At 40.9% G+C, this 13,880-nt stretch overlaps 1 protein-coding gene across 1 annotated transcript in view; it reads left to right on the forward strand.

Moving 5' to 3' along the window:
- The window catches only part of KSR2 (kinase suppressor of ras 2), a 564,921-nt gene that overhangs the window by 365,895 nt on the left and 185,146 nt on the right, over positions 1 to 13,880 (forward strand). The window contains exon 7 of the mRNA XM_040416034.1: positions 3,378 to 3,461. Within this exon, the coding sequence (XP_040271968.1) occupies positions 3,378 to 3,461 (84 nt within the window). The remainder of the gene's footprint in view (positions 1 to 3,377; positions 3,462 to 13,880) is intronic.

The raw sequence follows: 13,880 nt of genomic DNA on the forward strand, positions 1-13,880 counted from the left end.
AAGTTTTCCCACCTACAAAGAATGGAGAGGTCTAAAATTTTTATCATAGGTACACTTCAACTGTGAGAAACAGAATCTAAAAAAATATCCAGAAAATTACATTGTATGATTTTTAAATAATTCATTTGCATTTTATTGCATTAAATAAGTATTTGATCACCTACCAACCAGCAAGAATTCTGGCTCTCACAGACCTATTAGTTTTTCTTTTAGAAAGCGCTCCTACTCTGCACTCATTACGTGTGTTAATTGCACCTGTTTGAACTTGTTACCTGTATCAATTGCACCTGTTTGAACTTGTTACTTGTATAAAAGACACCTGTCCACACAAACAATCAATCACACTTCTACCTCTCCACCATGACCAAGACAAAAGAGCTCTGTAAGGACACCAGGGACAAAATTGTATACCTGCACAAGGCCGGGATGGGCTACAGGACAATAGGCAAGCAGCTTGGTGAGAAGGCAACAACTGTTGGCGCAATTATTAGAAAATGGAAGAAACACAAGATGACTGTCAATTTTCTTCGATCTGGGGGTCCATCTAAGATCTCGCCTTGTGGGGTAAGGCTGATTCTGAAAAAGGTCAGGAATCAGTCCAGAACTACACGGGAGGACCTGGTCAATGACCTGAAGAGAGCTGGGACTACAGTCTCTAAGATTTCTGTTAGTAACACAGTACGCCGTCATGGTTTGAAATCCTGCAGGGCACGCAAGTTCCTGCTCACACCAGCACATGTCCATGCCTGTTTGAAGTTCACCAATTACCGTCTGGTTGATCCAGGGGAGGCATGGGAGATGAGACCAAAATAGAACTTTTTGGTATCAACTCCACTCGCCGTGTTTGGAGGAAGAAGAAGGATGAGCACAACCCCAAAAACACTGTCCCAACCATGAAGTAGGGGGGTGGAAACATTATACTTTGAAGTTGCTTTTCTGCAAAGGGGACAGGACGACTGCAACGTATTGAAGGGAGGATGGATGGGGCCATATATCGCAAAATCTTGGCCAACAACCTCCTTCCCTCAGTAAGAGCATTGAAGATGGGTCATGGCTCCATCTTCCAGCATGACAATGACCCGAAACAGACAGCCAGGGCAACTAAGGAGTGGCTGCGTCAGAAGCATTTTAAGGTCCTGGAGTGTTCCAGTCTCCAGACCTGATCCCAATTGAAAATCTTTGGAGAGAGCTGGAACTCAATGTAGCCCAATGACAGCCCCGAAACCTGAAAGATCCAGAGAAGATCTGTATGGAGGAGTGGGTCATAATCCCTGCTGCAGTGTTTGCAAACTTGGTCAAGAACTACAAGAAAACGTATGGCCTCTGTAATTGCAAACAAAGGTTTCTTTACCAAATATTAAGTTCTGTTTTTCTATTGTATTTTTCTATTGTATTGTATTTCATGCAATAAAATGCAAATTAATTATTTAAATATTATACAATGTGATTTTATGGATTTTTTTTTTTAGATTCTGTCTCTCAGGGTTGAAGTGTACCTACAATAAAAATTACAGACCTCTCCATTTCTTGCAGGTGGGAAAACTTGCAAAATCAGCAGTGTATCAAATACTTATTTTCCCCACTGTATATAGGTGCTGATCCTGAACACCCATTTCATAAGATGCCAATTTACCTATTAGTGTCCATGCAGATGTTGTCTTTGGTTGGATTTGATCCCAAGGCAATAGTGCTAACCACACTACAACAACTTCATGTTAAAATGTAGATGGTGAACAAGTATATCTCTTGGGGAAGTACAATGCCTTTCATGTCTAAGTGCTCACGTAGTAAAACAGTAATACTCAAAATACTATGAATCATGTATTTTACTTGGATACTTGTAAATTGTCTATGTAGGCTATATATATATCCTGACCTTGCTTGTTCAATTTCTAAAACTCTTGTTGGTTTCTAGGTTAAACCTGGTATTGTGATGAGTGTAAATGCACAGTAATGTGTAAAGACAAAACAGGAATGGGCAGGTTCCTGTAAGGCAGGGGCATAGCTAGGATAGGGCAACCAATCATGTGATAACAAACCACTTTGTGTTGACCACAGTATTCAGATACAGAGTGAGGATAGCAAATTTACCCATCTAACTACTGCTTTTAGGGTTTGCTCTTTTCGGGACAATTGTTTTAATTATGCAGATTTTTAGGAATATATTGAAAGGAAGACTAGGGAGGGGTCTTACAAGTCACTGCATGTTTTACTAGCACCGTTCTCGGTGGCGCTGGTCCAGTTCTCCTGCTAATGTTTGTTTACCAGCAGCATCAGTGATGTGCTGGTATGTGGCATGTCACCGCTGTAGCCAGTGACTTATCTCAGTGGTTCCAGGACATCACTGCGGCTATATATAAACAAACAGTGCCAGGAGAACCATACCAGTGCTGCAGAGAATGGTGCTGGAGAAAGAAGTGAGTATAACGTGTTTGTTTTTTATTCTTATTTTAAGCCATTTTAGGTTTTATTAGGAGATTTTTCATTTTCTCGGACAAGTCCTTTAATATTTAGTGCTAAATTGATTTTCCATACAAACCTCATTTAAATCTTTAAAATTGTTGATGCATAGATTGACTTGCTCCTTCTTTTGCTGGCCAGCGATGGTCCCGACCGCAGACGTCTTCTGCAGGCTATGGCCTGTGCCTCTCTGCTAGGCCTCCTGGTCTGTCTATAAGGGCACGCCCGCTTGCTCTTGGCCTCTTACAGGGCCAGAGTGCATATGTCCAAATTATTTCCCTATCCTATGGCAGGCTGTTCCTGTCCCCGCCTGATACTCGACTCTGATTCTCTGTCGCTTCCCTGACCTTAGCCTGTTTCTCATGTTGACCCATTGCTACCTGCCCTGACCTCGGACTTGTTTCTTGGGTACGTTTGTACTTTGCCAGCCTCAGCCTGTCTTCTGACTATGAATATTGCCTGATCCCTTGATGCTTTTCCCCAGCTGCTAACTACACCAGGACTATCTCAAAAGGCAGCGGCCTGGTGGTGCCCGTGCAGCAAAGACCAGATTCCTGTATGGGGTTAAAGGGTGAAGACCAGGGGACTGCCAGGATAACACCCTTAGAGATAGCCCAAAGCCAGTTATAGATAGCTAGATAAATGAGATAGATAGATCATGCAGTATATAAAAAGTTAAAAGTTAGACAGAAGTTAAACTTTTTAAATATAACATTCCTCCTCCAAAACCTGGAAGACGGAAATTGAATTAGTTTTCATCTCACAGAAATGAGAAGGATGAAATTGATTTTACTTGTATGAAGGCTAGCCATCCTTGATCATAGGTTAGCAAAGTGCTTCTCTATTACCAGAATGACTAATATATGTACCACAACTTTGTCTATGGGTCAACTTAATACTATCTGTTTTCTTCTTAGGTTCTCGACTAAGTATTGGATGTCTCAGACCTGTACTGTCTGTGGGAAAGGGATGCTGTTTGGACTGAAATGTAAAAACTGCAAGTATGTGGTTCAATACAAACCTTGGTAGGACTGTTAAATGACTCAAATTGATTTATTCCGGGTCGTGTAGTTCTCTTTAGTTTAGATTATTGATAGATATTTTAATAATATAGGCAATTTCCTCTACAATCTTATAAGCACTCTAATTCGAATGAGTGATTTCAATACAAACGGATATATTTTAGCTCCAAATGTTATATTTTCTTCCATATTTACAAATAGTCTGATGCATTCTATTTATATATTATCCTGTCAAGAATCTCTAGAAATTGCACCATCTTTTCTTTGTGCTTCTACCACTGATATAAGATATAGCTTTATTAAGCTTTATTAGCTTTATTAATCTTCTAAAAGAGGAAAATTGCAATTTTGTAACAACACCAATACAACAGCACATAACAAGCAACATATAGCAATAAAATAATTATTTACAAATTAACAAATTATAAAAGGAAAAAACGAAAACATTTTGCAATAAATAAATATTAAACTAATACATCCTTCCTATCCTTCAACTCGTTCTCAAACTGTAATTACCAATTATAAAGTGCAAAAACAGAGGGTATAAATGATTTCTAATAGTGATCAGCGCTACAGGTAATTAAATATACAATACCGTACCTTGCTCTAAACTTACTACGCTGAGCATTTAACATTTTGTATTATGGATGATTTGGGTTCAGCAGATAGTCTTGAAGTTTTTAATCATTCTTTAATCCATTGTGTCTATAATAATAGTAATAATCTTTATTTATATAGCGCCAACATATTCCGCAACGCTCTACAATCAGAGGGTTCATGTACAGAGTCATAAATAACATAGCAACAAACAGGTCACCAAGAAAAACAAAAGCGAGGGTGCTGACTGCAAGAGCTTACAATCTATGAGGAGATAGGGGTGACACAAAAGGTAGAAAGTGCTTGCTTTGTACATTGGTCCAACCATCTTAACAAAATAGTGGAGTAGATATAAAGCTGCATGAGCCAGCCACCAGCTGATATTTGTAGTGCTTCTGAGTGCATGGGGTGTGGTAGATAGGGTCTTCAAAACTATCTAAAGAACTGGCAGCTATATAGCCTTCTTAACTAGTTTGCTCAACCTATCTCCGTCCCCGACCCTCTTAGTGCACCCCCAACATACTACAGCAAAAACAGTGCACATTTCCAACATTTTCCCACCTACATTAACCTCTTCCAGACTGGGCCATTTGCCCCCTTCCTGACCAGGCCTAATTTTGCAAATCTGACATATGTCACTTTATGTGGTAATAACTTTGGAACGCCTTTACTTATCTAAGCCATTCAGAGATTGTTTTCTCATGACACATTGTACTTCATGTTAGGGTCCATTCACACGGCCGTAATTTGGGTCCGCATTTGTTCCCATTCACTTTCAATGGGGCTGCAACGGATGTAAATCCGCCTTTCCGTGATCCGCATCCGCATTTTCGGGATCCGTTTTTTTGGGATCCACAATTCTGTTCCTGAAAAAATAGAACATGTCCTATTCTTGTCCGCAATTGCGGACCAGAAAAGACATTTTCTTTTAGAGTGTCTGTGATATGCGGTCCGCAAATTGCGGATCGCACATTGCAGGTGTCCGTGTTTTGCGGACGTGTGAATGGACCCTTATTTATACAAAAATCCAAAAGTTAACGAAAATTTGAAAAAAATCACTGTTTTCTAAATTTGAATCTTTCTGCTTTTAAGACAGATAGTGATACCTCATAATATACTCATTAGTTAACAATCACCATATGTCTACTTTATGTTGGAATCATTTTGGTAATGTAATTTTATTTTTTTAGGACTTTAGAAGGTTTAGAATTTTAGAAGCAATTTTTTAAATATTTAACATTTCCAAAATCAATTTTTTTTAAAGACTAGCTCAGTTCTGAGGTCACTTTGAGGAACTCACATAAGGCCCCTTTCACACGGGTGAGTATTCCGCACGGATGCGATACGTGAGTTGAACGCATTGCACCCGCACTGAATCCTGACCCATTCATTTATATGGGGCTGTGCACATGAGCGGTGATTTTCACGCATCACTTGTGCGTTGCGTGAAAATCTCAGCATGTTCTATATTCTGCGTTTTTCACGCAACGCAGGCCCCATAGAAGTGAATGGGGCTGCGTAAAAAATCGCAAGCATCCGCAAGCAAGTGCGGATGCGGTGCGATTTTCACCCACGGTTGCTAGGAGACGATCGGGATGGAGACCCGATCATTATTATTTTCCCTTATAACATGGTTATAAGGGAAAATAATAGCATTCTGAATACAGAATGCATAGTAAAATAGGGCTGGAGGGGTTAAAAAAAAAAATAATTAAACTCACCATAATCCACTTGCTCGTGCAGCCGGCATCTCTTCTGTCTTTATCTGTGAGCAATAGGACCTTTGATGACGTCACTGCGTTCATCACATGGTCCATCACATGATCCATCACCAGGGTGATGGATCATGTGATGAGCGTAGTGACGTCATCAAAGGTCCTATTGCTCACAGCACAGATGAAGACAGACGAGAAGCCGGGCTGCGTGAGCAAGTGGATTAAGGTGAGTTTTAATTATTATTATTATTTTTTTAACCCCTCCAGCGCTATTTTACTATGCATTCTGTATTCAGAATGCTATTTTCCCTTATAACCATGTTATAAGGGAAAATAATACAATCTACAGAACACCGATCCCAAGCCTGAACTTCTGTGAAGAAGTTCGGGTTTGGGTACCAAACATGCACGATTTTTCTCACGCGAGTGCAAAACGCATTACAATGTTTTGCACTCGCGCCGAAAAATCGAGCATGTTCCCGCAACGCACCCGCACCTTTTCCCGCAACGCCCGTGTGAAACCAGCCTAAATGAAACCACCCTTAAATACCCCATTTAGAAACTACACCCCTCAAACTATTCAAATGAAACCACCCTTAAATACCCTTAGCAAAATGCCTTCTAAACTCCTAAAAAAATAAAATTACATTACCAAAATGATTTTAACATAAAGTAGACATATGGTCATTGTTAAGTAATGAGTATATTATGAGGTATCACTATCTGTCTTAAAAGCAGAAAGATTCAAATTTAGAAAAGATTTTTTTCAAATTTTCGTTAACTTTTGGATTTTTGTATAAATAAGGGTCCATTCACACGTCCGCAAAACACGGACACCTGCAATGTGCGATCCGCAATTTGCGGACCGCATATCACAGACACTCTAAAAGAAAATGTCTTTTCTGGTCCGCAATTGCGGACAAGAATAGGACATGTTCTATTTTTTCAGGAACAGAATTGTGGATCCCCGAAAAAACTGATGCGGATCCCGAAAATGCGGATGCGGATCACGGAAATGCGGATTTACATCCGTTGCAGCCCCATTGAAAGTGAATGGGAACAAATGCGGACCCAAATTACGGACGTGTGAATGGACCCTAACATGAAGTACAATGTGTCATGAGAAAACAATCTCTGAATGGCTTAGATAAGTAAAGGCGTTCCAAAGTTATTACCACATAAAGTGACACATGTCAGATTTGCAAAATTAGGCCTGGTCAGGAAGGGGGCAAATGGCCCAGTCTGGAAGAGGTTAATGTAGGTGGGAAAATGTTGGAAATGTGCACTGTTTTTGCTGTAGTATGTTGGGGGTGCACTAAGAGGGTCGGGGACGGAGATAGGTTGAGCAAACTAGTTAAGAAGGCTATATAGCTGCCAGTTCTTTAGATAGTTTTGAAGACCCTATCTACCACACCCCATGCACTCAGAAGCACTACAAATATCAGCTGGTGGCTGGCTCATGCAGCTTTATATCTACTCCACTATTTTGTTAAGATGGTTGGACCAATGTACAAAGCAAGCATTTTCTACCTTTTGTGTCACCGCTATCTCCTCATAGATTGGAAGCTCTTGCAGTCAGCACCCTCGCTTTTGTTTTAATTGGTGACTTGTTTGTTGCCATGTTATTTATGACTCTGTACATGAACCCTCTGATTGTAGAGCGTTGTGGAATATGTTGGCGCTATATAAATAAAGATTATTACTATTATAGACACAGTGGATTAAAGAATGATTAAAAACTTCAAGACTATCTGCTGAACCCAAATCATCCATAATACAAAATGTTAAATGCTCAGCGTAGTAAGTTTAGAGCAAGGTACGGTATTGTATATTTAATTACCTGTAGCGCTGATCACTATTAGAAATCATTTATACCCTCTGTTTAACATAAAAAAATGTGAACAAGTGAAAGGATCTGAAGACTTTCTGAATGCACTGTATAATACTGAATTATGTCAACTTTAAAAGATTTAGTGTGACTTGGCGATAGTAGGATGTGTTAGAGGAGGAACCAAGGTAGAAAACAGGTATTTGGTGAATGATTTTGTGACATGGTGTAAGAGGAATTACCTTGTCCTTAATGTAGCTATGACAAAATAAATGGTTGTGGATTTCAGAAGGAACAACAATACAGCTAAGCCAATAAACATTTATGGACGTGAGGCTTATGGAGACCTATAATGCACTTGGATAAAATGTTGTATTGGAAGGTATATGTTGATAAGGTCTATAAACTGGAATAAGCCAACTGTATTTCCTCAGGAAGCTTAGATTGTTTAACTACTTCCTAACCGCCCATTGACTATAAACATCCTGAAAAGAAAAGGAAGGAAGCTTGAAGTACCAAAATAGTAATAAAATAAATAGTTTATTGAATCAAGAACATGATAAAAAAACATATATAATTGATGCCAAAGACAGGGTGGGGGGAGCAGGGAAAGGAGAAAACAAGTACCACCCTGGATGTACACACAGGTCGCAAAATACATAAATGATGATAATGGAGTCATGAGAAATAAATATATAAGGTGCAATGACCACCTCATGAACCAAAATAAAGAAACAGTATATGTGGTAATATAAGGTAAGTAGAGATCATAGGAAAGGTCAACCACGGCTGTAGTGCATAGTATGCTGACCAAAATGATGATGCAGAGGTTATGTGAAACCAGCAAAGCAATTACTAAAGCCAAGTGAGGAGTCTCAACATCGGCAACACAGGGCCGTGGGAGAGAACTATGACCAGAAGCTTACCTAAAAGTGGACCTAGTGCGGACAAGGAGAACCAGGATGGCGCTACCCCAACGCGCGTGTCGGCGTGCCTTCGTCAGGCGGTCGGGTTTATCTCTGATCGGATGTTTTGAAACGTCCTTTCAGAGACAGCAGCTGCATGCTAATCATGCAGCTGCCGAGCGGGGGGCCCAGTGTCAGTGACAGCAGGGCACCGAAGAGAGAAGGCAGGGACTGTTCATGTGTGTCCCTGCCTTCTAGATCGCTGTATACACAGCGCTGAATGAGCACTGTGTATACAGCAAGGAAGCAATGTGCTGCTTCATGTCCCGACCCAGTGGTCACATGACCACTGGGGCCTGGAGAATGCAGGAGCTGCAGGGTCTTCCACAGACCTCTGTCAGCCCTGCACTGTGGCTGTACAGCACTGTATTCTGCTGTACAGCCTCTCTGGGGGGTGTATTTCCCCTGTAATTGGGGCTACTATGTCAGCCCCAGTTACAGGAGAAATCAATAGTGAAAAAATAAAAAGTTAAGTTAAATGTCCCCCAGAGGTTTTGTATGACCTTATGGGGGACATAAAGTGTAAAATAAAAAATAAAAAAATAAAAATAATAATTAAAGGGAACCTGTCACCAGTTTTATGGTATTTAAAATACATTTTTTCCTGTAACACATCAAGAGGTAACAACAAAACAATCCTCGATATTTATTACCCTGATTCTACAGTTTACAGAAACAACCCATATGTGGTTGTTTACCGCTGTATGGGCACACGGCAGGGTGCAGAAGGCAAGGAGGGTAGATTTTGCTGGAATGGTATTAGGGCGCCATGTTGCATTAAAGAGACCCTGAGGTATCCCCACAGTGAAAACCCCCAAAAAGTGACCACATTTTGTAAACTACACCACCCAAGGAATTTGTAAGGGGTGTAGTGAGCACTTTGAGCCAACAGGCATTTCATAGAATTTATAACCCTTGGCTGTGAAAATGAAAAATGTCATTTTTTTAAAAAGAAAATGGTGCTTTAGGTCCAAACTTTCTTTTTCTCAAAAGATAACAGGAGAGTATCCCCCCACAATTTGCTACCCATTTTCTCCTGAATATAGTAACACCCCAGTTGTGGTCGTAAACCGTTATTTTGGGATACGCCAGGGCTCAGAAGGGAAGGAGTGGCATCTGGATTTTCTAACATGGATTTTTCTGTGTGAGATCTTGTTCTTTGCGAGATGAGGTGATTTTTTTTATTGCTACCATTTTGGGCGACATAAGACTTTTTGTTTGATAAATTTTTTGGTAGGTAAGGTGACTAAAAAAGCTGTTAGTATTAGTATTAGTTTTTTTTTACGCTGTTCACTTGATAAGCTAGATCATGTGATATTTTTGTAGAGCCAGTTGTTATGGATGCGTCAATATCAAATGTCATATATTTTTTTTTACGTTTGACACAATAAGAACATTTTTAGAAAAAATAAATCATGTTTTGTTGCCATTTTCTTAGAGCCATATTTTTTTAAAGTTTTCTGGCTATGGTCTTGTGTGGGGGCTCATTTTTTGCGGGATGAGGTGATGTTTTTATTGCTACCATTTTAGGGTAACATTATGTTTTTTGGGAGGTCAGGTAACTAAAAAATCTGTTTAGACATAAGTTTTTTTAGTTTTTTTTTACGGTGTTTACCTGATAGGGTAGATCATGTGATATTTTCATAGAGTCGGTCGTTACGGATGCGGTGATATCAAATATTTCTATATATTTTTTATTTTTAACTGGCTTAAAGGGAACCTGTCATGTGGATATTTGATTATAATCGAACTTATTATATACAATCATTAACTACTAAAAAGTACCTTAGATGTATTCACTTACTGGTGTGACAGATGGTTACCTCATAATATACACACAAAGATGCCACATGCCGCATGCTAATGAGCTGATTTGAATCCAGCGTGATGTCAGTGAGTCCAGCATTTTTTTAATTCAGAGATATAGCCACTCCCCTGCCCACCTGCTGCTGATTCATATGGAAAAAATAAACTGTCAATCAGCAGCAGGTAGGCGGGGATAGTCAGGAGCTCATAAATATTCATGACTCATCATTATCAGTTGGAGCAATTAAAGAAAGTGACCCAGCATTCTGCTAAGAGAATCAGTCACTTATTTATGTTGCCCTTAGTTAGGACACCATACAACTGGTGACAGGTTCCCTTTAATTATTATTTTTTTATTTTTTATTTTTTATTTTACACTTTATGTCCCCCATAAGGTCATACAAAACCTCTGGGGGACATTTAACTTAACTTTTTATTTTTTCACTATTGTTTTCTCCTGTAACTGGGGCTGACATAGTAGCCCCAATTACAGGGGAAATACACCCCCCAGAGAGGCTGTACAGCAGAATACAGTGCTGTACAGCCACAGTGCAGGGCTGACAGAGGTCTGTGGAAGACCCTGCAGCTCCTGCATTCTCCAGGCCCCAGTGGTCATGTGACCACTGGGTCGGGACATGAAGCAGCACATTGCTTCCTTGCTGTATACACAGTGCTCATTCAGCGCTGTGTATACAGCGATCTAGAATGCAGGGACACACATGAACAGTCCCTGCCTTCTCTCTTCGGTGCCCTGCTGTCACTGACACTGGGCCCCCCGCTCGGCAGCCGCATGATTAGCATGCAGCTGCTGTCTCTGAAAGGACGTTTCAAAACATCCGATCAGAGATAAACCCGACCGCCTGACGAAGGCACGCCGACACGCGCGTTGGGGTAGCGCCATCCTGGATCTCCTTGTCCGCACTAGGTCCACTTTTAGGTAAGCTTCTGGTCATAGTTCTCTCCCACGGCCCTGTGTTGCCGATGTTGAGACTCCTCACTTGGCTTTAGTAATTGCTTTGCTGGTTTCACATAACCTCTGCATCATCATTTTGGTCAGCATACTATGCACTACAGCCGTGGTTGACCTTTCCTATGATCTCTACTTACCTTATATTACCACATATACTGTTTCTTTATTTTGGTTCATGAGGTGGTCATTGCACCTTATATATTTATTTCTCATGACTCCATTATCATCATTTATGTATTTTGTGACCTGTGTGTACATCCAGGGTGGTACTTGTTTTCTCCTTTCCCTGCTCCCCCCACCCTGTCTTTGGCATAAATTGTATATGTTTTTTATCATGTTCTTGATTCAATAAACTATTTATTTTATTACTATTTTGGTACTTCAAGCTTCCTTCCTTTTCTTTTCAGGATGTTTATAGTCAATGGGCGGTTAGGAAGTAGTTAAACAATCTAAGCTTCCTGAGGAAATACAGTTGGCTTATCCCAGTTTATAGACCTTATCAACATATACCTTCCAATACAACATTTTATCCAAGTGCATTATAGGTCTCCATAAGCCTCACGTCCATAAATGTTTATTGGCTTAGCTGTATTGTTGTTCCTTCTGAAATCCACAACCATTTATTTTGTCATAGCTACATTAAGGACAAGGTAATTCCTCTTACACCATGTCACAAAATCATTCACCAAATACCTGTTTTCTACCTTGGTTCCTCCTCTAACACATCCTACTATCGCCAAGTCACACTAAATCTTTTAAAGTTGACATAATTCAGTATTATACAGTGCATTCAGAAAGTCTTCAGATCCTTTCACTTGTTCACATTTTTTTTTTATGTTGTGGCCTTGTGCTAAATTTAAAGAAAATTCAAATTTCCCTATCATCCTGCAATCAATACCCCATAATGACAAAGTAAAAACTGAATATTTAAATATTTATTGAAAAGGAAAAAGTAAAATCTTGCATTGACATAAGTATTCACACCCTTAACTGAGTACTTAGTTGAAGCAATTTTGGCAGCAATTACTGCGTATAGTCTTTTTGGGTATGATGCCACAAGGTTTGCACACCTGGATTTGGGGAGTTTCTTACATTCTTCTCTGAAGATACTATCAAGCTCTGTAAGGTTGGATGGGGACCTTCGGTGGACAGCTGTTTTCAGGTCTGTCCAGAGATGTTTGAATAAGTTCAAGTGAGGGCTCTGGCTGGGCTACTGTCATGACAGGGAGTGGGAGAACCCCCCCATCGCGCAATGCCCTAAGCTAACGGGCCGCAATGCAGGGGAGCTGGTCACCTCCTGAAGCTTCCCTCAACAGGCCCTAGTCTCCTAGCTGTATGAGCCCCCTTCAAAGGTAAGAGGACTCTTACCCACGTGCCTAGAGGTCTAGGAATCCCTGTATTGCCCTACAGATGGTGACAAGGCAGAGAATACCTGTACATCCACGACACGGATGACAGGCATCTCCAGAGGCCCAGTAGCTGACAGGGAGCAAGGCTATGGGTGAAACAGTACGGCTGGTAAGTAACACAGCAACATAACAAATGCTATCCACACTTACCTGCCGCAGCCAAGATGGAAGGATGGCTCCAGGCTGGGAAGCTCACAGTCTTGCTTTTGCTTAAACCCCTCCGGGAAAGCAAGCCCCTTTCGGAGCAGGCACACCACAACACAAACCTCCAAACAAGGACCACACCAAAACAACATACACCAGGTGAAGGAGGGATAACAGAAACACACCGGAGGGGACACACAGACAGAGCATGGGAAACAATATAACAAATAAGGATGGCTCACACAGACAGGAACATTCAGCCAGGGAGCAAAGATCCTACACAGACTGACAAGCAAACTCTGACCTCAGGCTCCAACACACCAACATATAAGGAGGCCAGAGGTCACACCCACCTCTAATCATTAACCCTGTGTAAACCAAAATGGGGAAACACCACAACCAAGGAAAAATGTCTCACATGCAAACCACGTTGCCAACGGCAACCGCACGTGCAGACACACAGTCACGACCTTACCAAGGGTCGTGACAGCTACTCAAGTTGTTCCTAAACCACTCCTGTGTTGTTTGGGCTGTGTAATTAGGGTTATTGTCTGGTTGGAAGGAAACCTAAGCCCAGTCTGATGTCCAGAGCACTCCGGATCAGGTTTTCATTAATAATATCTCTGTACTTTGCTCGATTCAGCTTTCCCATAATTCTGACCACCCTCCCTGTCCCAGCTGCAGAAAAACACCCTCACAGCATGATGCTGCCACCACCATGCTTCACTGTAGTGACCACTGAGTTCTTGGTCACCAAGGCCCTTTTCCAAGGATTACTTAGTTTGGAGGAGTGGCCAGTCTTGGAAGGGCTCTGGTTGTTTCACCCTACCATCTAAAAATTATAGAGGCTACTGTGCTCTTGGGAACTTTCAGTGCAGCAGACATTTTTGCACCCTTCTCCAGATCTGTGCCTTCACACAATCATGTCTCTGGGCACTACAGTAATGTTTTACTTCCTCATGGC

Source organism: Bufo bufo, chromosome 2 (assembly GCF_905171765.1).
Source record: "Bufo bufo chromosome 2, aBufBuf1.1, whole genome shotgun sequence".
NCBI lineage: Eukaryota > Metazoa > Chordata > Amphibia > Anura > Bufonidae > Bufo > Bufo bufo.